A 22,167-nucleotide genomic window follows, 5' to 3' on the forward strand; every position below is an offset into this window, starting at 1 on the left:
ACAAGGTCCTTTGCTGTTGTTCTGGAATTGATTTGCACTTTTCGCACCAAAGTACGTTCATCTCTAGGAGACAACGCGTCTCCTTCCTGAGCGGTATGACGGCTGCGTGGTCCCATGCTGTTTATACTTGCGTGCTATTGTTTGTACAGATGAACGTAGTACCTTCAGGCATTTGCAAATTTCTCCCAAGGATGAACCAGACCTGTGGATGTCTACCATTTTTCTTCTGAGGTCTTGACTGATTTCTTTTGATTTTCCCATGATGTCAAGCAAAGAGGTACTGAGTTTGAAGGTAGGCCTTGAAATACATCCACAGGTACACCTCCAATTGACTCAAATTATGTCAATTAGCCTATCAGAAGCTTCTAAAGCCATGACATCATTTTCAGGAATTTTCTAAGCGGTTTAAAGGCACAGTCAACTTAGTGTATGCAAACTTCTGACCCACTGGAATTGTGATACAGTGAATTATAAGTGAAATAATCTGTCTGTAAACAATTGTTGGAAAAATGACTTGTGTCATGCAAAGTAGATGTCCTAACCGACTTTCCAAAACTATAGTTCGTTAACAAGAAATTTGTGGAGTGGTTGAAAAATGAGTTTTAATGACTCCGACTTCAACTGTATGTAAAAAAAAAAAATTGTTATACTTACAAGTAAGATGTGTATGTATCGTAACAAGTATAACGTGTATGTATAGCAACAAGTATAAAGTGTATGTATAATAAGTACGATTAAAGACAGTGTGTGTACCTGAACCGCATCCTCACTGCCGGAGCAGGCCCCTCTATGGATGAGGGCGTTGCCAGTGTCGATAACCCCACGGATGCGGTCTGCGTTGGCATGCAACTCCGCCTCGAAGGCCTGGTGCTTCTGGTGCTTACTCTGAGCTCAGGCAGGGGAAGGGGGGAGAGAGCAGGAGTGAGAACTATGGGAGGCAGTGGGTTGGTGGTGGATGGGTGACATCTCCCTTAGATTGTGTGAAAACACAATCCGGTAGGCTACTTAGAAATAATGCGTTGGTAAGGGTTGATGTACAATTTGAAAATAAGGAGGCTGAGTACATGTATATATATTAGAATGGCACTTTTATAAGTGGCAGTCATTTTTCATGCATGTTTGTGTTTGTGGAGAGTAAACTTGGGGCTATTGTTTATGATATATACACATATAAATACACATATAAATACACTAAGTCTACATCCAGGAGATGACTGTAGGACAAAATCCACACAAAAGGTGAGGTCATACATAAAAAATAAAAAAAAGATGCTCACAAATGTGAAATTCAGACACCACCAAATGAGGACAGACAATGTGTCGGACTGACTTCTACAAGACAAGACACACCAAGGTGACAAACACAAAATGGAGTTGGAACAGACCCACAACGGGGCCATGACAAATTTTACTTTTCAAGAGTACCTAGAAGAGGTCAGGGTCTTTTCAAAACTCGTTCCACAATGTTTTTACACACCGAGAGAGAGCAAACAAAAAAAACACTTATGCGAGGTGTCTGAGCTAGGGCTGTGGCGGTCACGAAATTGTCAGCCGATGATTGTCAACTGGTCGGTCTCACGGTAATTGACCGTTAATTAACAAACACATTTAGCATCTCCTGGCTTCCACACATAGCCTACAAGCCATTTTAAAAAGTCTAATAAATCCATGTAATATAGCCTATACCTTCACAATGAATCCATTATTTATTTTAGACAGGTCTAAAGAAGCATGATATGAATAAAATGTGGTCTGTCAGAATAAAAGAATAGCATACTCTGAGTTGTCCTTATGTTAGAACCTGATGTGTCTATGCCAAATGGCTGTGGGCTATACTAGTTCATTTAGCAGACAAGATTCACTTATAATTGCGTAGCATTATTTAATATTATTTTATAGTATACAATTGAACAAAGCTGAATAAAATATATTTTCTCCAAACGATTTGAGGGAGTGCGCATATATATGCGGCTATTCTGTGTTGAGCGGTTAACAAATAAATAGGTACTCCTACATGCTTAATTTAGAGTTATTAATGTAACTTTAGTTGTTCTACAAACATTGGGCTGGCTATATGTTTAGATTTTTACTACATTGTAAGGCTGCATGATGCGACTCATGATGATTTGAAAAAAGTTGCTTGAAAGGCATGAGCCCTGCAATGCGCACCTCGTAGTAGGCTATAAGCGTGAATGTTTCATTAGTGGAAAACCCCATTTTCAAAAGTGACCGCAAATGCAATTATGCATGTATTGCTTTTATTATAAAGGTGCATTTTAAATGGTGAAAATTATCTTCCCCAAACTTGAAACTCTTGCGCTGCTTATGTACGCCTGTTAGGATCTACACCCCTTGGAAAGCGGATTAATGTGCTTCATTTTAAGAAGTTATTTGGCCACTTTAGTTGTAATACAAACCTTATTAAAACATATAGGCCTATGGGCTAGGCTACATGAGGTGTGCGACTATGATTAGAAAAGGTCGCAAGTGATAATATATAATTAACAAGTGATAGTCTGATTGGTGACAATATTAGCCTTTTCTTGATTTAATTTTATCTTTACATATAGTAAATAATCGATGAGACATTGGACCATTATCATGCACCTGTATGGAAACAGGGCAGCGGAAAAAAGACATGTCATATATGCACTTGAATAGCGAATGGAGGACACTTTTCCCTGTGGTTTATTTTCATGCCAGACAGGTAGGCTATACTCCTGTTGTAAATATAAGCAATGTGCTTAATATTAGGAAAGTTGAGAAATAAATATGCTAGGCCTAGCCTATAGAAAGCTGATCGGATCCTCCTTTTTTTAGTAGAGACCATCACTGTTTTCTCATGCAATTGCATAGTCTATAGAAATGTTACAACATGAGCTCAAAGTCTTTGATTAGATTTTCGATTACATTTGCATTGATGTCAGAGTGATTAGAGGGACAATAGAGTGCCGAGTACAAGGCAGTTAGCAAGTTTGGTAGGCTACTAATGATCATCAGCAGAATCAGAGCTTGGAGAAGCCTAATTACTGTGACTAAACGGTCATGTGGAATTTGACTGGTGACCGCCGGTGTGGCGGTAATACGGTCACCGCAACAGTCCTAGTCTGAGCTATCGTTGATGTTTGATAGATCTTTGGCAATACTTATTTTACAGCTAAAGTATGTTTTTTGTTCACAACCATGGCTGCTGCTAGCTTACATATCTCTATGATAAGTCTCTACATTAGCTACAATAAGGCAAGGCGCAACAAGTCTAAGCTGGAGGTCTCCTCTCTCTCCCTCTCAGGTCAATGTATTTGATACACCACAGATTTGCTAAATTCACATTTACATTGCAGTTTTGATAGATGGAAGCAGCGTTTTCTTTTTTTTACATTAAACATTTTATAAAATTATATATCAAGTTTCTGTTTTATTAAGATCAGAACATGTTTAGACATTTTTCAAGATTTATAGGAATATCTTAACAAAAGCAACAATATGTGGAGCGTGTTTGAAGATGACCATACCTCAAACAAGCAAAAAAAGAAAGAAAACCACAAAATATGGAAGCCACGACCAGCAACTACACAAAGTGACATTTACTAAAATAACAGAACTACAGTCATGTACAAACATGTGCGTTGATGGCAGAAGATGGGGAGGATGAACACATGAATGAAACCCATACAAAAAAGAAGCAGACACTCGCGAGTGCAGAGGAACACGGAAAATAGACGGACGGGATGGCGTTCTACATCAGACAAGGCAACAGACGCGGACATGTAACAGGAAACCTACTTTGGATGTTAGTTTAGCTGACACACTATTCAACTTACCAGCAGCTTCGACAGCTATAAACAAGACAATAAAACAGAGAGATTCAGTCCCATATAGACACAACACATGGGGTTGGTTCAGTAGTCACAGGAGTAGAAGTAGTAGTCATTGTTAACAAGGAGCAACAAGACATTAAACTGCAGTATTAAAACCACTGGCAAGTTAGATGTCATTCAACGTATATTAACAAACCCTCACTCAAAATTGGTTAACCATCTATTGAAACCAAAATACAATGAATTAAGTCATTATTTGATCGTGATCTATTGAACAGGTCAAAGTGTTTCATCCGACAAGAAAGTCTTGACAGGCTAGGTAAAAATTAACCCTAACCACTGCCAGAGTGGCAGATATGTGTTATCCTACTAATGGGTATGGGGCAGTAGGGTAAACTGACCCTAAATATGTTGATGGGGCAGCCCATTGAGATGGTTAGAGGGCGTACTTCCCATGGTAAAATTCTTCCATGGAGCTGCCCATGCTTATCATTGCCTTTTGTGGCAAATGTGCCCTCTATGGGGCAGCGTGCTCAAACCTCTAAGGGTGGAGCCCTGAGTTGCTGCTAGCCAATCCTGTACCTGGATGTTGGTGGGGTCCTTATAGGACTCGTCTGTAGCTGTCTGCAGCTTCTCGCTGATCCAGGCCTCTATCTCGTCCACGTCGCGGCTGAACTGCTGCAGCGTCTGGGACTCGCCCAGCTTGGAGCGCTTCTCAATCATCTGAGCCTTCAGACGGCGCCACCTACAGGCCGGGAGGACAAACACTTAAGATTGGAGCAACAACGAACAGGCAGACAATTACACACAAAGATGCCCACAAAGTCACACACACGGTCATCAAAAAGAGAAAGACTGACCTGTCCAGGACTTCATTGCGACGGTTGAATATCTCTGGTTTGGCATAATGATCAGCGCCAACCAGCTGGTCTGCAAAGGACTGCAGAGCAGCGATCTTCTCCTCCTGCACGTTGATGGCCTTGTCAAAGTCCTCATGTTTCTTGATGAGAGCCTCCACGCTGTCCAGGGAGTCACCCTTGTCGTCGCTGGCCAGGAAGGCCTCGCGAGCCGCCATCCAGTTCTCAGCCTGTTCACAGTCACGGTTGAACAGCTGAGGGAGGAGAGCAGAGAGAGAGTGGAAAAGAAAGAGGTTATTCACTGGCAATGGATGTTGTATAGAAGCTAGTAATTGTTGTCATAAACTGGTGAACTTAGATTACACACACACACAATAGATTAGGCCTTGTTCAAAAGGTGTCAGGTCTGGTGCAACGGAACATACACTTATGGGGACACAGAAACATGTCCTTGAGTCCAAATAACCAAAAGCCACTGAGACAAGATGTTCGGTTTTGGAAGGATTCATCTGGTACTCTTAAAATGTCCCAGAAGTAAAGATCAGCAAGAGTAGATTTCTAAGAGGAGGTTTCTAACAGAGGGTTTCTAAGAGGTTTCTAACAGAGGGTTTCTAAGAGGAGGTTTCTAAGAGGGGGTTTCTAAGAGTGTGTATGCCTGCATTTATACCTGGAGCTCTAGGCACTGGTCGAGCATCATTCGTCTCTGCACCCAGGCCTTCTCCAGGTCTGCCCTCTCGTGGTCCAAGGCCTCCAGCTTCTGCTGGATCTCAGGGCTGGCGTAGTGGCCGCGCGCCAACAGCTGCTGGCCAAACTGCTCAAAGGCCTGGAAGGTGCCCGCACGGGCGTCGATCTCAGTACGGTGCTCCTGGAGAGAAGACGGGGAATGAGGTGTCCTGTGTGTATTTAAATATGCTCTCTCTAATTCTCTCTTTCTCTCTTTCTGTCTTTCTCTCGGAGGACCTGAGCCCTAGGACCATGCCTCAGGACTACCTGGTATGATGACTCCTTGCTGTCCCCAGTCCACCTGGCCGTGCTGCTGCTCCAGTTTCAACTGTTCTGCCTGCGGCTATGGAACCCTGACCTGTTCACCGGACGTGCTTGTTGCACCCTCGACAACTACTATGATTATTATTATTTGACCATGCTGGTCATTTATGAACATTTTAACATTTTAACATTCTGACCATGTTCTGTTTTAATATCCACCCTGCACAGCCAGAAGAGGACTGGCCACCCCTCATAGCCTGGTTCCTCTCTAGGTTTCTTCCTAGGTTTTTGGCCTTTCTAGGGAGTTTTTCCTAGGGAGTTTTTCCTAGCCACCGTGCTTCTTTCACATGCTTTGCTTGCTGTTTGGGGTTTTAGGCTGGGTTTCTGTACAGCACTTTGAGAATATCAGCTGATGTACGAAGGGCTATATAAAAATAAATTTGATTTGATTTGATTTGTAAGAAGGTGTATTTGATGGACGAGAACTTGTGTGTGTGTCTATGTGGGATCAGACTTATCTGGTGTCCGTAAGGAGACAGTGGATGGACGGTACCAGTGCAGTGTGTGTATATGTGTAGAGGCAGTACCTGGTGTCTCTCTAGCAGGGCCTCAGCCCCGGTCACGTCCTTGGCCAGCTCTTCTGAGGACACCAGGCCTCGGATGCCGTTGATCCAGGACATGAGGTCCCTGAAGTCGGAGAGGAAGCGCTGCAGGTCGTGGGAGTTGCCTAGCTTATCCTTTCGCTGGTCAGCGCGCCCCACCAGGCTGCTCCAGGCCGTATTGAGCTCTGTGCACTTCTCCTGGATGTCGTCCACCGCCTCCGGGTGGGACTGGATCAGACGCTCCGCTGTCTCCCCCAGGGAGTTCACCTGGAACCGGAAGGAAAAGGGTCAGTATCGTCTTTAAACAGCAGAGCAACGAAAGTGTGTGAGTGTGTGTGTGTGTTTGAGAGTGACTGTGTTCCCTCTCACCTTATCTCCCAGGGCGGCCAGGTCTCTCTCAAAGCCCTCGTGTTTGCGCTGAAGGGCCTGAACGCTGGCCAGGTCGTGGCCATAGTTGTCTGTGTTCAGCGCCTGGTTCTTCTCCTCGATCCACTCCTTGGTCTCATCTGCATCCCTGAGGATAACAAAAAAGCAGCCATTTCAATTTTGACTCAACACCAGCCATTTTGTTTCATGTGCGTCGTAATATTCAAATCCACCCACTGTTTCTTGCTCTCAACTGTGTGTGTGTGTGTGTGTGTACCTGTGGAACCGCTGCACTTCGTGGGCACTACCCAGCATGTTGCTCCTCTCCTCGGCCAGCTGCTGCAGGGATCTCCAGCGGTTGTTCAGCTCCTACAAACACACCCCCGGAAATGTATCACCCAATCACAGAGCTAGATGGAGCTTCGCCAGGAGTCAATCACTCCCATGAGGCCTCTACCCAGGTTTCTGGAACCCAGTGCTCCAATTTAGCTGAATGTTTTAATGTATTGGTAAGTTACTTATTTTCAGGATTTTATGATATTTAGACTATTGGTTGTATATCCTCCAGGTTAGGATAAATTCCATTTGAACTCAATAAATGAAAAATATATATATTTCATTTATTAGTCGAATATGAACTCGTTTGCATTGACAGTTACAATGGAGCCCAATCCTAGTAATCTTGACTTAAACTGATATCAGTGGTGAATATCAATCGTGAGTCAGTGAAAGTGCTCAATGATTCAGTTTGTGCTCTGTGTGTTTGACAGAGAGACTGACGTAAAAGGTGGGTGTTGAACACAGATGAGGGGTTGGTGACGAGGAAGAAGGTAAGTCAGACAGGGAGAGGGATGCATGGTGATGAGAACACACAAAATGCTAGGGTTACAAAGATGGTGTTGAGGCATATTTCAATGCCTTTTTGTAACAGCCATCCTTCCTTCTGAAAACAAATAACAATGGTTAAAGAAGAGGGGGATGAGACAAATGAAAACTGGAACGAGGGACAAGGCCATTCAATGACATCGGTCACATGATTAGAACAAAAAAGCGATGTAAGGAGTGTGGACACGGAGACCAGACCCGATCAGGACGATGTGCAATACAATGGAACTACAGGACGACAACGAACGCACGGCAAGACCACAATGAGACTGTTGATGGAAGGGCTTAGTCTCCCAAACAAACACGATGCAGGTATGAGACGAGCCAGGAGAACATAATGCAAGGGAGGAGCAGGGGGCGGGATCAGGGGCGGGACAGATGGAGTGGTCTTTAAAAATCTTACCTTGATAGTATTAAAGTTAGCCGTCGTTTGAACAGCCAAGCGTACATTCTACAATCAAAGATGAAAAAACCAGATCAGAAAGGAGGGAGGAGAGGAAAAGGGGGGAGGAGGGAAGGAGGATTTGGACAATAACAGAAAACACCACACTGGTCACCATGTTAGCGCAGCAGGGAGGTAAAAGCTGCCCACGTCTTTACACGGTTGCCCAAGAGACAACCGGCACCATGGCAATAGAAGACCAGCAGAACCTGAAGTGGACACTGACCCCTAAAGTGGACACTGAACCACAACGTGGACTGCTACACATACAGTGCACTAGGTAATATGGACATTTATGTGCAGGGTGTGTCCATAGAGAGACATATAATACTGTGTTGTAATTCTATTTATATGGGTGAGTCAACATGTGTCTGCTTTGGTCTTTTCAGGCTGCTTTACATTTAAAAATGACCTGATTTTGAGGAATAATGTTTACCCTAATGAGTAAACAGCTAGTAAGTAAACAGAGTAGCTACTTAACAGTGGAGTACAGGTACTCTACTGTCTTTTATAAACTGGGTGGTTCGAGCCCTGAATGCTGATTGGCTGACAGCCGTGGTATATCAGACCGTAGACCACGTGTATGACAAAACATGTATTTTTACTGCTCTAATTACATTGGTAACCAGTTTATAATAGCAATAAGGTACCTCAGGGGTTTGTGGTATATGGCCAATATACAACGGCTAAGGGCTGTATCCAGGCACTCCGTGTTGCGTCTTACGTAAGAACAGCCATATACCACACCCCCTCAGGCCTTATTGTTTAAGTAAACTTGAAAGATAGAATGGCGAGTACCACTGCCAGGTCTTCCATTCGTTTGTCTCTTGTTTGTGTTAACAAATACATCTTACATTAACTGATGTAAGCTCCTATGAACAAGGCTGAGTTAGTGGGCATGATTTAGGTTCATTCAAATAGTTTTGACTCCCACTGTGTCAAAACCCACAATACAGTTCAATCATGCTCAGGTACATATGACAGGTCCAGATTGACAGGCTGCTGCATGCTGTCCAATCTTAGCAGTTGATGTCTGTTATGGACTAAAACAACATTAAAATAAGGTCGGGACACAAAATGTTTTGTTTGGAAGCACATGAAATCATGTTGATTGGTCATGTTGTCAGAAGACGAGCGTCTTACCTTCCATGGAGAGGCATTCTTGTTATCACCCTCATCCTGTTGGAACAAAGAGCGTAATTTGGGTTGACGTTGATGGCACATCTATACATTCTGATTGCATTAACTTTCCTTACCAGTATAATGTATTGCAACTGTGAAATTGTCTTACCTGGCCAGGAGCAGATCCCAGCATCACTTGTTCCTAGAGAGAGGAGAGAAAGAAGACGAGAGAAATGTTTCCATAAACTCAGATGTGTAAGCTGAAGTTAATACATTTGATTTGTTTCAAATAATGTACCAAATTATTTTTTACAAATCCTCATAACATTCACTCCATATGCCTTTATCATTGACATCTAATATGAAAAGTATTTAATATCGCTGCAGTGGTTGGCTACACCATCCTACCTGAGCTTGCACCATGGTTGCCTCCTCGGCCATCAGGCCCTCAGACTCCAGCTCAGACGCCACCTTATTGATGTCCCTCAGACGAGACTCATTGGCCTTCAGGTCCTGGGAGTCAAACAGACAGAAGACAAGACAGTCAACACAAAACTCATACCAGTATTCACCAATGTACTGGGTGAGATGGGCCAGCATAGATTAGAAGAACTGAGTAAGTATAATGCACACATTGCTCCTGTGCTTGAACATGCTTTTTAAATGCTTCTTAGTCCAGTAAGTAATCTAGTGTCCATCTCCTACTCCTGGCGGCCATGTTGTGTGCGGCATACCTTCTGGAAGTCATCAAACTTCTTCTGCAGCACCTCCACCTGCTCCAGGTCGGAGCCCACCTCCTCATTGGTGAGGGCTCCCTCCTTCTCGTTAATCCACTGCTGCAGTTCGTTGGCCTCGCGGAACAGCATGAACTTCTTGCAGCTCTTCTCCAGCATGTCCTTGCGCTTCTCGCCCAGCTCCTGGAGAGTTCCGTACCTAAAAATACAGGATAAAGGCTTTCAGAATTCCCTGTGTGAGGGGGAGACTGGGTAGTGGAAATAACGCTGAAGTGTCAATACATGATGATTTACAGGGAGAACTGAGAGCACTAGGGTTGTTGCCAAAATTATATTTCAATTTGGATTAATAATTGAGCAAATCTTTAAATACCGGTAGACCTCCCGGGTCAGCCCTAAAGTGCACACCTCTCCACAGTGATAGCTGATGTGTGGTGAGCTTTCTGGCACAGCACAAAATGGCTGCCATGGCATCCCTCAGGTGGTTGCTACACATTGGTGGTGGATGAAGTGATTCCCCCTTACTATGCTCACAATTTCATAAGATGCCATCGGAATGACATAATCAGCCAGGTTTGTAACATGGCTGTCTATGATGCAGAGTGAAAAACACGTCTATACGCTCTCATGGAAAAATAAAATGCAAGTGAGAGCTCATGACACCCACAGGCAAGCTGGGAGAAAAAAGGAGTGAGAAAGCCAGAGATGAAGCTTCTATCCTTCTGTTGAATAGAAAGACGTGTTGAATAGAAGATGAGTGATGGATATATGAGAGAGAGAGAGAGAGAGAGAGAGAGAGAGAGAGAGAGAGAGAGAGAGAGAGAGAGAGAGAGAGAGAGAGAGAGAGAGGAGAGAGCACACTGGAATCACAGTCACAAGGACCACAACATCGACATGGGTATTGATTGACATGGGTATTGATTGAGGGAGTGGCAGGAATGGCAAATGGCTTTGCCCGTGGCGATGCGTGGTGGCTTCGCAAACACGACACCTACGGGGACACTGGTCCTACTCACAGTTCCTCCACCTGCTTCATGCGTACAGACACACTGCACGCCTCCTTGGCCAACGGCCTGCTCAGTCCAGACATGACATGCGCAGGCAGGCAGGCGTTAGTGGTTAGAGAGAGAAACAGAGATAGATGGAGAAAAAGGCAAAAGGCCGTTAGTGATAGAGAGAGAGAAAAAAGTGTGACACTCTGGGCTGTTTCACTAAGGAATAGAAAGGGAGAGAACGAGACAGAAAAGGGAGAGAGAGAGACAGAAAAGGGGAGCAAGACTGGGGCATCAAAGAGGTAAATGTTATTAGGTTGAGCTCACATGGACATTTCTTCAAATCAGGAAACGTTAGAACACAGAATACACAGTTAATTAACCCATTAGGGACAACACGTCCTAAGTTAAAGGGGTAAAAGTGGTAAATAACTATACAGAGATGCAGGAGTGTACTGAAGAGAAGTACTGGGGATAGGGTATTTTGGGACTGGCTTAGGTGGAGGGAATAGAAGTAGTCCCTTACTGGTTCTCGATCTGATCCTGGCGCAGGCCGATGCTGCCCTGCTCATCCAGCAGGTTCTCTCTGGAAGAGGACTGGGTGGGATCCAACTTCTTGACGTAGGCTGCCGGAACAAAACCCTGGCGGTCGTTCACCTCCACCTTCCACCAGTCCTACAGCAGGGGAGAGAGGTGCAGGTCAGGAGAAAGGACCACAGGAGAAGACATGCTCTTTTATCCCCCATAAAATATAGAGATATGTCCCATACTATCTTGCCTATATCCTTCCAATTCTTTCCGTTCTACATCAACTGCCTAGTCATGGGTATGACCTAGTAGTTGTTTCCGGTACAAGGCTTTTGTTCATCTCGCTAAGATGCTGTGTGTGTGTGTGTGTGTGTGTGTGTGTGTGTGTGTGTGTGTGTGTGTGTGTGTGTGTGTGTGTGTGTGTGTGTACCTTGTTAGTGCTGTTGAGCAGGGTGAGGATGTCTCCCTTCTTCATGGTGACCTCGCGGGGGCTCTTCTCCTGGTAGTCATAGAGGGCCAGCACCAGCTCTTTACCCGTCTCATCATCGGTGGGAGCCACTTGTTGCTGCAGGTGAGATGAAAAATAAGGATTATAGGTGTAATCTAGAAGATGGCAACATAAACATATCAGGTTGTGTATATGATAGACCGGGAGTAGTAAAGAAATTATTGATTTGTTGGACCTCTGGTTCTCATATGTTTGCATGGATGAGAAACACAGTTTTATTATCCAAAGAACGCGGACTAGCTAGTTAAGGCATTCATCAGCTGTCAAATGGTTCATATCCATTTTACAATAATGCTAAAGATACAATGTGGGTTCCAGACTTACCCTACAGGTTTGGGCCTGCTCCTTCAGAGCCTGGATGCTGCTTCCATAGGCACTCAGGTCAGACATCAGGGCTTCGTGTTTCTTTAGCAGGGCCTGGGGAAGAACAGAGAGGGGTGAGTGTCATCTCCACTTTACATCCTCCAACCTTCTACATCCAAACCTATCCTCAAACAATAAAGTATTCATTAATTAATTCACCTCCTTAATTTACCCACCTAGATAGTCAAATGTCCCTCTCCGCCTCTCTTACCTCAGCAGAGTCCTCGTCCTTGCCGTAGTCGGGGCTGCCCACAATGGGCTCCTTCTCCCTCATCCAGGACTCTGCCTCGTTGGCGTCGGCAAAGTACTGCTGGGCCTGCAGCGAATCCTCCAGGTCCTGCCTGCGCTGCCCGGCCTTGCCCTTCAGGGTGTCCCAGCGGCCGTTCAGCTCCTCCAGCTTCACCTTCACCTCCTCTCCGGCAAAGTGACCTAGTGGGGACCACGGGGAGAGGGGGCTAGTTTATTTATTGGAGGGAAAATCATTGAGAAAAATATATTTTACAATAACGACCTGGAGAGCGGGGTTGGGACAATTCCATTTCAGTTCAGCCAATTCGGGAAGTTGATTTAAATTCAAATCAAATTGTATTGGTCATAAACACATATTTATCAAATGTTATTGTGGGTGTAGCGAAATGCTTGTGTTCCTAGATCCAACAGTGCAGTAGTATATAACAATTCACAACAATACACACAAATCTAAAAGTTAAAGAATGGAATTAAGAAAAATATCAATATTAGGACGAGCAATGTCGGAGTGGCAATGACTATAATACAGTAGATAGAATACAGTATATAAACTCAACAAAAAAGGAAACGTCCTCACTGTCAACTGTGTTTATTTTCAACAAATTTAACAACTGTAAATATTTGTATGAACATAGGATTCAACAACAGACATAAACTGAACAAGTTCCACAGACATGTGACTAACAGAAATGGAATAATGTGTCCCTGAACAAAGGGGGGGGGGGTCAAAATCAAAAGTAACAGTCAGTATCTGGTGTGGCCACCAGCTGCATTAAGTACTGCAGTGCATCTCCTCCTCATGGACTCCACCAGATTGCTGTGAGATGTTACCCCACTCTTCCACCAAGGCACCTGCAAGTTCCCGGACATTTCTGGGGGGAATGGCCCTAACCCTCACCCTCCGATCCAACAGGTCCCAGACGTGCTCAATGGGATTGAGATCCAGGCTCTTCGCTGGCCAAGGCAGAACACTGACATTCCTGTCTTGAAGGAAATCATGCACAGAACGAGCAGTATGGCTGGTGGCATTGTCATGCTGGAGGATCATGTCAAGATGAGCCTGCAGGAAGGGTACCACATGACGGAGCAGGATGTCTTCCCTGTAATGCACAGCGTTGAGAATGCCTGCAATGACAACAAGCTCAGTCCGATGATGCTGTGAAACACCGCCCCAGACCATGACGGACCCTACACCTCCAAATCGATCCCGCTCCAGAGCACAGGCCTCGGTGTAACGCTCATTCCTTCGACGATAAACGCGAATCCGACCATCACCCCCTGGTGAGACAAAACCGCGACTCATCAGTGAAGAGCACTTCTTGCCAGTCCTGTCTGGTCCAGCGACGGTGGGTTTGTGTCCATAGGCGACGTTGTTGCCGGTGATGTCTGGTGAGGACCTGCCTTACAACAGGCCTACAAGCCCTCAGTCCAGCCTCTTTCAGCCTATTGCTGACAGTCTGAGCACTGATGGAGGGATTGTGTGTTCCTGGTGTAACCCAGGCAGTTGTTGTTGCCATCCTGTACCTATCCCACAGGTGTGATGTTCGGATGTACCGATCCTGTGCAGGTGTTGTCACACGTGGTCTGCCACTGCAAGGACGATCAGCTGTCCGTCCTGTCTCCCTGTAGCGCTGTCTTAGGCGTCTCACAGTACGGACATTGCAATTTATTGCCCTGGCCACATCTGCAGTCCTCATGCCTCCTTGCAGCATGCCCAAGGCACGTTCACGCAGATGAGCAGGGACCCTGGGCATCTTTCTTTTGGTGTTTTTCAGAGTCATTAGAAAGGCCTTTTTAGTGTCCTAAGTTTTTATAACTGTGACCTTAATTGCCTAACGTCTGTAAGGATGACAGGATGCTCTCAACTGTGCATCTGTAAAGGTTTGAGGGGTAAATCCAAATTTCTTCAGCCCCCTGAGGTTGAAGAGGCTCTGTTGCGCCTTCACCACACTGTCTGTGTGGGTGGACCATTTCAGATTGTCATTGATGTGTATGCCGAGGAACTTGAAGCTTTCCATCTTCTCCAGTGCGTCCCATCAATGTGGATAGGGGCGTGCTCGATCAGCTCCTTTGTTTTTTTGATGTTGAGGGAGATGTTATTTTCCTGGCACCACTCTGGCAGGACACTCACCTCCTTCCTGTGGGCTGTCTTGTCATTGTTGGTGTAGGAATACGTCAAAGATAAATACACAACGCAGAGGATGAGCGGATGAGAGGACTAAAAACTAGAGTACTAATGGTCATTAGGGAATTGTAAATAGGAGTTCAGTTCAACATCTGTTCAGAATCTGTGGAATGTCACTCCTGAACTCAGAGCGACGTGTGCTACCTGTGCCACGTTTTCATTGGTCTGTATATTGAGTCGGGGGCAGGATACTTGTTATTTGGCCAAGTAGTATTGCAAGAACTTCTGATTGGTCAACCTCAAGCTAGGGTGGGGGTTATAAATGGCATCCTGTTCCTTCTTTCAGTGGGGAAAAGCGGAGGACGGGAGACTGAACATTTACCTACCTCCCAGCATAACATCTTGATTTGTCCTCTCGAATAAACCTATTTTTCTCCCCATGATTTGCTTTTGAGTTTGTGCTATTGAAGAATAATATCAGTTGCTAACATTGGTAATCAGGTCTACTATTGTTGTGTTATCTGCAAACTTGATGATTGAGTTGGAGGCGTGCGTGGCCACTCAGTCAAGGGTGAACAGGGAGTGCAGGAGGGGGCTGATCACGCACCCTTGAGGGGCCCCAGTGTTGAGAATCAACAAAGTGGAGGTGTTGTTTCCTACCTTCACCACCTGGGGGGCTGCCCGTCAGGAAGTCCAGGACCCAGTTGCACAGGGTGGGGTTCAGACCCAGGGCCCCAAGCTTAATGATGAGCTTGGAGGGTAATATGGTGTTAAAGGCTGAGCTATAGTCAATGCATAGGTATTCCTCTTGTCCAGATGGGATAGGACAGTGTGCAATGCGAAGGCGATTGCATCGTCTATGGATCTAATGGGGCGGTATGCACATTTAAGTGGGTCTAGTGTCAGGTAAGGTAGAGGTGATTTGATCCTTAACTAGCCTCTCAAAGCACTTCATGATGACAGAAGTGAGAGCTACAGGGCGATAGTCATTGAGTTCAGTTACCTTTGCTTTCTTGGGTACAGGAACAATGGTGGATTTCCTGAAGCAAGTGGGGACAGCCGACAGATAGGGAGAGATTGAATATGTCCGTAAACACTCCAGCCTGCTGGTCTGCGCATGCTCTGAGGATGCGGCTTGGGATGCCGTCTGGGCCGGCAGCCTTGCGAGGGTTAACACGCGTGAATGTCTCACTCACGTCGGCCACGGAGAACGAGAGCCCACAGTCCTTGGTAGCAGGCCGCGTTGGTGGCACTGTGTTATCCTAAAAGCGGGCGAAGGTGTTTAGCTTGTCTGGGAGCAAGACATCATGTCCGCGACGTGGCCGGTTTTTCATTTGTAATCCGTGACCATCTGTAGACCCTGCCACATACATCTTGTGTCGGAGCCGTTGAATTGCAACTCCACTTTGTCTCTGTACTGACGTACTGCCTGTTTGATTGCCTTACGGAGGAAATAACTACACTGTTTGTATTCGACCAGATTCCCAGTGGTTCGCGTTTTCAGTTTTGCGCGAATGCTGCCGTGTATCCACGGTTTCTGGTTTGAGTAGGTTTTAATAGTCACAGTCAGAACAACATCACCTATACACTTCCTGAAGAACTCAGTCAACATGTCTGTGTATATATCAATGTTATTCTCGGAGGCTACCCGGAACATATCCCAGTCCGCGTGATCAAAACAATCTTGAAGCATGGATTCCAATTGGACAGACGAGCATTGAAAAGACCTTAGCACGGGTACTTCGTGTTTGAGTTTCTGCCTATAGGAAGGGAGGAGCAAAATGGAGTCGTGATCTGATTTGCTGAAGGGAGGGCGGGGGAGGGCCTTGTAGCCATCCTGGAAGGGCGAGTAGCAGTGATCAAGTGTTTTAGCAGCGCGAGTACTAGAGTCAATGTGTTGAATTTAAATGGAATTGACCCAACCTGCTAGATAGTCAACAGGTGAACAGTTGAAAAAGGTGGCAGTATGCATGTTAATAAGCGCCGGCTTACCTTCCTCCACCATGGCCTCTCCCTTTTGGGTGACAGCCTTGATGCGGGGTTCGTGGCCAGCGATCTCCGCTTGCAGGGCCTGGTGCTTCTTCAGCAAGTTCTGAACGCCAATCAAGTCTTTTCCCCGGTTGGTGGAGGCGGCGATGGGCTCCTTCTCCCGGATCCAGGTCTCCTCGTCCTCCACATCCCTGAAGAGCTGCTGCAGCCGCAGCGAGTCCGATAGCTTCTGCTTACGGGCAGCCATGGGGTCGCGAAGGGCGTCGTAGCGCGCCACCAGCGCCTCCTGCTTGCGCTTGATGTTGTCAGCGTCAAAGTGGCCCGCCTCCTGGAACTGACGCGCCTGGATGGTGATGCCGTCAATACGGTCCTAGAGAGGGGAGAGAGAGTTAAGTGTTGGCAGTAAGTCAGTCAGCAAGACTTACCTTGTGCTGACAGACTGTAGTCGACACAAATATTTGAATGCCTGAATATTGTAGACCATAATAATGTCTCTGCAACTGGGCTATGAAGGCTACTTGGAGTGGCAACTCCCATGCATAAAATCACAGAGTATATATTTGCCAGTCAATCAAAAACCTATAGATCAGCACAGTCCAGCTTTTTCTAGGAACTACCAGGCATGTACGGGATTCTTATAATTAGAGTAGAAATGCACTAGCTGCTCCCAGAGGTAAATGCAACAGTGTCTGTTAGTAGTTTACTTTTAGTTTCTGAAAACATCTAGTGATGGCAGTCAGTCAGTCAGTTACCCGGTGATGGCATTCAGTCAGTCAGTCACCTAGCGGTGATTTAAGCAATAAGGCACGAGGGTGTGTGGTATATGGCCAATATACCACGGCTAAGGGCTGTTCTTATGCAAGACGCATTGCGGAGTGCCTGGACACAGTCCTTAGCCGTGGTATATTGGCCATACCACAAACCCCGAGGTGCCTTATTGCTATTATAAACTGGTTACCAACATAAAAATAAAATGTTTTGTCATACTTGTGGTATACGGTCTGATATACCATGGCAGTCAGCCAATCAGCATTCAGGGCTCGAACCACCAAGTTTATAAATTACAGTAAATCATTACCTGGTGTGCGGCCACATCGGCCTCCAGCAGGGCATGTTTCTTCTGCAGGTTCTGGACGCTGGTCAGGTCCTTGCCGTAGTCGTCGGAGGCCAGGTGGCCCTCCACCTCGTACAGCCACAGCTCAATGTCCTCCACATTCCTGTTGAACTGCTGCTGCTGGTTAGCCTCACGCAGCTTGATGCCTGGGGGGAGGGGAGAGAGTGGTGAGGAGAGGTTTAAGGGTGGATGAAATTAAGTTGGATGTACAGTGAGGGGAAAAAGTATTTGATTCCCTGCTGATTTTGTACGTTTGCCCACTGACAAAGAAATTATCAGTCATTAATTTTAATGGTAGGTTTATTTGAACAGTGAGAGACAGAATAACAACAAACAAATCCAGAAAAACGCATGTCAAAAATGTTATAAAATGATTAGCATTTTAATAAGGGAAATAAGTATTTGACCCCTCTGCAAAACATGACTAAGTACTTGGTGGCAAAACCCTTGTTGGCAATCACAGAGGTCAGACGTTCCTTGTAGTTGGCCACCAGGTTTGCACACATCTCAAGAGGGATTTTGTCCCACTCCTCTTTGCAGATCTTCTCCAAGTCATTAAGGTTTCGAGGCTGACGTTTGGCAGCTCGACCCTTCAGCTCCCTCCACAAATTTTCTATGGGATTAAGGTCTGGAGACTGGCTAGGCCACTCCAGGACCTTAATGTGCTTCTTCTTGAACCACTCCTTTGTTGCCTTGGCCGTGTGTTTTGGGTCATTGTCATGCTGGAATACCCATCCACGACCCATTTTCAATGGCCTGGCTGAGGGAAGGAGGTTCTCACCCAAGATTTGACGGTACATGGCCCTGTCCATCGTCCCTTTGATGCGGTGAAGTTGTCCTGTCCCCTTATCAGAAAAACACCCCCAAAGCATAATGTTTCCACCTCCATGTTTGACAGTGGGGAGGGTGTTCTTGGGGTCATAGGCAGCATTCCTCCTCCTCCAAACACAGCGAGTTGAGTTGATGCCAAAGAGCTCAATTTTGGTCTCATCTGACCACAACACTTTCAACCAGTTGTCCTCTGAATCATTCAGATGTTCATTGGTAAACTTCAGACGTATGTGTGCTTTCTTGAGCAGGGGGACCTGGCGGGCGCTGCAGGATTTCAGTACTTCACGGCGTAGTGTGTTACCAATTGTTTTCTTGGTGACTATGGTCCCAGCTGCCTTGAGATCATTGACAAGATCCTCTCATGTAGTTCTGGGCTGATTCCTCACCGTTCTCATGATCATTGCAACTCCACGAGGTGAGATCTTGCATGGAGCCCCAGGCCGAGGGAGATTGACAGTTCTTTTGTGTTTCTTCCATATGCGAATAATCGCACCAACTGTTGTCACCTTCTCACCAAGCTGCTTGGCGATGGTCTTGTAGCCCATTCCAGCCTTGTGTAGGTCTACAATCTTGTCCCTGACATCCTTGGAGAGCTCTTTGGTCTTGGCCATGGTGGAGAGTTTGGAATCTGATTGATTGATTGCTTCTGTGGACAGGTGTCTTTTATACAGGTAACAAGCTGAGATTAGGAGCACTCCCTTCAACATCAATGCCATAGTAAAACGCTGTTTTTGGATATAAATATGAACTTGATAGAACTAAAAATGCATGCATTGTCTAACATAATGTCCTAGGAGTGTCATCTGATGGAGATTGTAAAAGGTTAGTGTATCATTTTAGCTGGTTTTATGGTTTTGGTGACCCTGTCTTTGACTTGACAAAACATTACACACAACTCTTGTAAATGTACTGTCCTAACATACTCTAAATTTATGCTTTCGCCGTAAAACCTTTTTGAAATCGTAAAACGTGGTTAGATTAAGGAGATGTTTATCTTTCAAATGGTGTAACATAGTTGTATTTTTGAAAAATTTGAATTTTGACATTTATTTGGATTCAAATTTGCCGCTCTTGAAATGCACCTGCTGTTGATGGAGTGCACCACGGGTGGCACGCTAGCGTCCCACCTAGCCCCAAGAGGTTAAGAGTGTGCTCCTAATCTCAGCTCGTTACCTGTATAAAAGACACCTGGGAGCCAGAAAGCTTTCTGATTGAGAGGGGGTCAAATACTTATTTCCCTCATTAAAATGCAAATCAATTTATAACATTTTTGACATGCGTTTTTCTGGATTTTTTGTTGTTGTTGTTATTTTGTCTCTCACTGTTCAAATAAACCTACCATTAAAATGATAGACTGATAATTTCTTTGTCAGTGGGCAAACGTACAAAATCAGCAGGGGATCAAATACTTTTTTCCCCTCACTGTAGGTATTGAAGGAAGGGCAGTTCTAAATTTGTAGGTTTGGTTTCAGATCTTGGGGCTCTTAAATGAAACCTAGTGTAGTGACTAAAAACTAGCTTAAAACATAAATGCGCCTTTTTGCAGCGCTCCTCTACAGAGTAACTAGTGTCGCCGCCATTTTATATTTCCTCCACTCGAGGCAAACTCAAAATGGTGGTCGCCATAATAATAACAGCCTCACTCCCACTCATCTCACCTTTGAGCTCGGTGGCCTCCAGCAGCTTCTTCCACTGGGAGCTGACCTCGTCCATGCGGACCGACACTTCGTCGGCGGCGTAGTGCTTGCCGTCCAGAAGCTCCTGTCCAGACTTCTGCAGCGCGTCGATGCGGCTCTGGTTGGCTGACAGCTCCGCCTCGAAGGCCTGGTGCTTCTGGACCTTGCCCTGCAAGTTGGACGGATCCTGGGGAGAACAGAAAGAGCAGAGAGATAGTGAAAGGAAGGGGTTGTTGTAAGTATTAGGCCATAGTACTGAGAATAAGGAACTGTGTGGTTCACAGTGGTATTACAGCCTAATAGGATCCCACTGCAGTCTAGGAGAAAGCCACGTTGAGTATTGAAACCCCATTCTAAAGTACTAAGTAGCTAACTAGCTAAAGTATACCACTATAAAGTAGATAACTAACTAGCTAAAGTACATCACTATAAAATAGCTAGCTAAAGTAGCTAACTGAGAAACATTGATACCTTGTAGGCTTCGTCGGTGGCAGTCTTCATCTTCTCATTGATCCAGCTCTTGAGCTCGTCCGAGTCGCGGGAGAACTGCTGCAAGTGGAAGGAGTCCTCCAGGGCGGCGCGGCGGGACTGGGCACGCTCATGCAGGGCGTTACGGCGGCTCAGCAGCTGAAGGGTGGGTGAGATGTTATACACAACACCCAGGATATGGTATAAGCAGATATAGGGCAGCAGGTAGCCTAGTGGTTCAGAGTGTTGAGCCAGTAACCGAAAGATTGCAGGTTCGAATCCCCAAGCCGACTAGGTGAAAAATCTGTCGATGTGCACTTGAGCAAGGCACTTAACCCTAATTGCTCTGGATAAGAGAGTCTGTACTCTCTATTTTACATTTTAGTCATTTAGCAAAGTGCTACAAACATAGGACACATTCCAGTCCTGATCATCGTATTCTACTTACAGCATCTCTACGAGTGGCCACATCCTCCTTGGCGTAGTGGTTGTTCTGGATCAGTTTGGTAGCAAATTCATCCAGGGCCTGGAGAGAGGTTAGAGATTAGGCGTAACATTTGAGGAGGAAAAGCTGATCCTAGTGGTTACTGTTATATACTCACAGTGATCTTCTCCTCCTGAGCGCTGAGGGACTTCTCAAAGTCCTCGTGTTTCTTCAGCAGGGCCTCCACGCTGTCCAGAGAGTCACCAAGATCCTCGTTCAGAAGGAACGCCTGCACGCACACAATAATTACTTCACACCCAAACATTTTTGGAGAATAATCATTTAAGTGTAATTAAGTGAGCATGTTATTGTGTGTGGATGGCGATACCTCTTGCTTGCTCATCCAGTTGTCGACCTGCTCCGTGTCCCTGTAGAAGAGCTGCAGGTCCATGCACTGCTCGTACTGCTGCCTGCGCACCTCCCACAGCTCCAGCAGAGACTCCTTCTCCTCAGTCAGTACACCCAGCTACACACACATGGATGGGGTTCAATTAATCTGTCCACAGGTCCATGTAAAAGCTTGAATTCCAAACCAAGGACAAAGAGACAGATAGCCCTACCTTCTCCTTGACCTCCTCTGAGGCGTAGTGTCCAGTGTTGAGCAGAGCCTGGCCGGCCTCGTCCGTGGCTTTGAAGCTGTCCTCATGGGCGTCAATCTCACCCTAAGGACCACACACACACAGTAAACGTCAGCAACATTGCAGGAAAAACTAGCATCACTGATTGAAGATCTGAGAAAATATATAGTACTTAACAACTGCAATTATATTAAAATTATTATTAGGATCAGTTTTCCTGTACCTTGTGTTCCTGGTGGCGGTCGAGGAGAGCCTCAGCTCCAGCCACGTCGTTGGCCAGCTCATCAGCGTTGATCAGGGCCTTCATCTCCGTCACCCAGCTGGTCAGGTCACGGAAGTCTGAAGTGTAGCGCTGCAGCCTGCAGGGGGCAAAACACATACAGACAGTCAGAAGATAGGGTTCTGCATACTTTCAACTAAACTGGGCTCAAATGGCTGATAAATGTTTT

The 22,167-nt window shown here is 45.7% G+C and overlaps 1 protein-coding gene and 1 non-coding gene across 12 annotated transcripts in view; both read right to left on the bottom strand.

The window, feature by feature from the left end:
• The window catches only part of sptan1 (spectrin alpha, non-erythrocytic 1), a 55,106-nt gene that overhangs the window by 11,163 nt on the left and 21,776 nt on the right, over positions 1–22,167 (bottom strand). For 4 of the 11 annotated variants that reach the window (XM_014142961.3, XM_014142951.3, XM_014142937.3 and 1 more), the window contains exons 7-33: positions 21,942–22,077; positions 21,701–21,802; positions 21,469–21,606; positions 21,259–21,369; positions 21,105–21,182; positions 20,660–20,815; positions 20,171–20,375; positions 17,646–17,827; positions 16,571–16,937; positions 12,416–12,633; positions 12,166–12,258; positions 11,764–11,898; positions 11,332–11,480; positions 10,830–10,886; positions 9,814–10,012; positions 9,488–9,592; positions 9,249–9,281; positions 9,101–9,136; positions 7,919–7,966; positions 6,908–6,999; positions 6,634–6,778; positions 6,250–6,531; positions 5,343–5,540; positions 4,679–4,929; positions 4,401–4,563; positions 3,822–3,836; positions 754–885 (exon numbers count right to left, since the gene is read on the bottom strand). In XM_014142961.3, coding sequence (XP_013998436.2) covers positions 754–885; positions 3,822–3,836; positions 4,401–4,563; positions 4,679–4,929; positions 5,343–5,540; positions 6,250–6,531; positions 6,634–6,778; positions 6,908–6,999; positions 7,919–7,966; positions 9,101–9,136; positions 9,249–9,281; positions 9,488–9,592; positions 9,814–10,012; positions 10,830–10,886; positions 11,332–11,480; positions 11,764–11,898; positions 12,166–12,258; positions 12,416–12,633; positions 16,571–16,937; positions 17,646–17,827; positions 20,171–20,375; positions 20,660–20,815; positions 21,105–21,182; positions 21,259–21,369; positions 21,469–21,606; positions 21,701–21,802; positions 21,942–22,077 — 3,826 coding nt within the window. The remainder of the gene's footprint in view (positions 1–753; positions 886–3,821; positions 3,837–4,400; positions 4,564–4,678; positions 4,930–5,342; positions 5,541–6,249; positions 6,532–6,633; positions 6,779–6,907; positions 7,000–7,918; positions 7,967–9,100; positions 9,137–9,248; positions 9,282–9,487; positions 9,593–9,813; positions 10,013–10,829; positions 10,887–11,331; positions 11,481–11,763; positions 11,899–12,165; positions 12,259–12,415; positions 12,634–16,570; positions 16,938–17,645; positions 17,828–20,170; positions 20,376–20,659; positions 20,816–21,104; positions 21,183–21,258; positions 21,370–21,468; positions 21,607–21,700; positions 21,803–21,941; positions 22,078–22,167) is intronic. The other 7 variants (XM_082956344.1, XM_014142982.3, XM_082956337.1 and 4 more) reach the window with 4 other exon arrangements.
• Positions 17,054–17,189, bottom strand: LOC123726836 (small nucleolar RNA SNORA84). Its single transcript, XR_006758997.1, has one exon. It is a non-coding gene; the product is annotated as a small nucleolar RNA SNORA84 (small nucleolar RNA).

The sequence above is a fragment of the Salmo salar genome, chromosome 01, assembly GCF_965601325.2.
Source record: "Salmo salar chromosome 01, fSalSal1, whole genome shotgun sequence".
Lineage (NCBI taxonomy): Eukaryota > Metazoa > Chordata > Actinopteri > Salmoniformes > Salmonidae > Salmo > Salmo salar.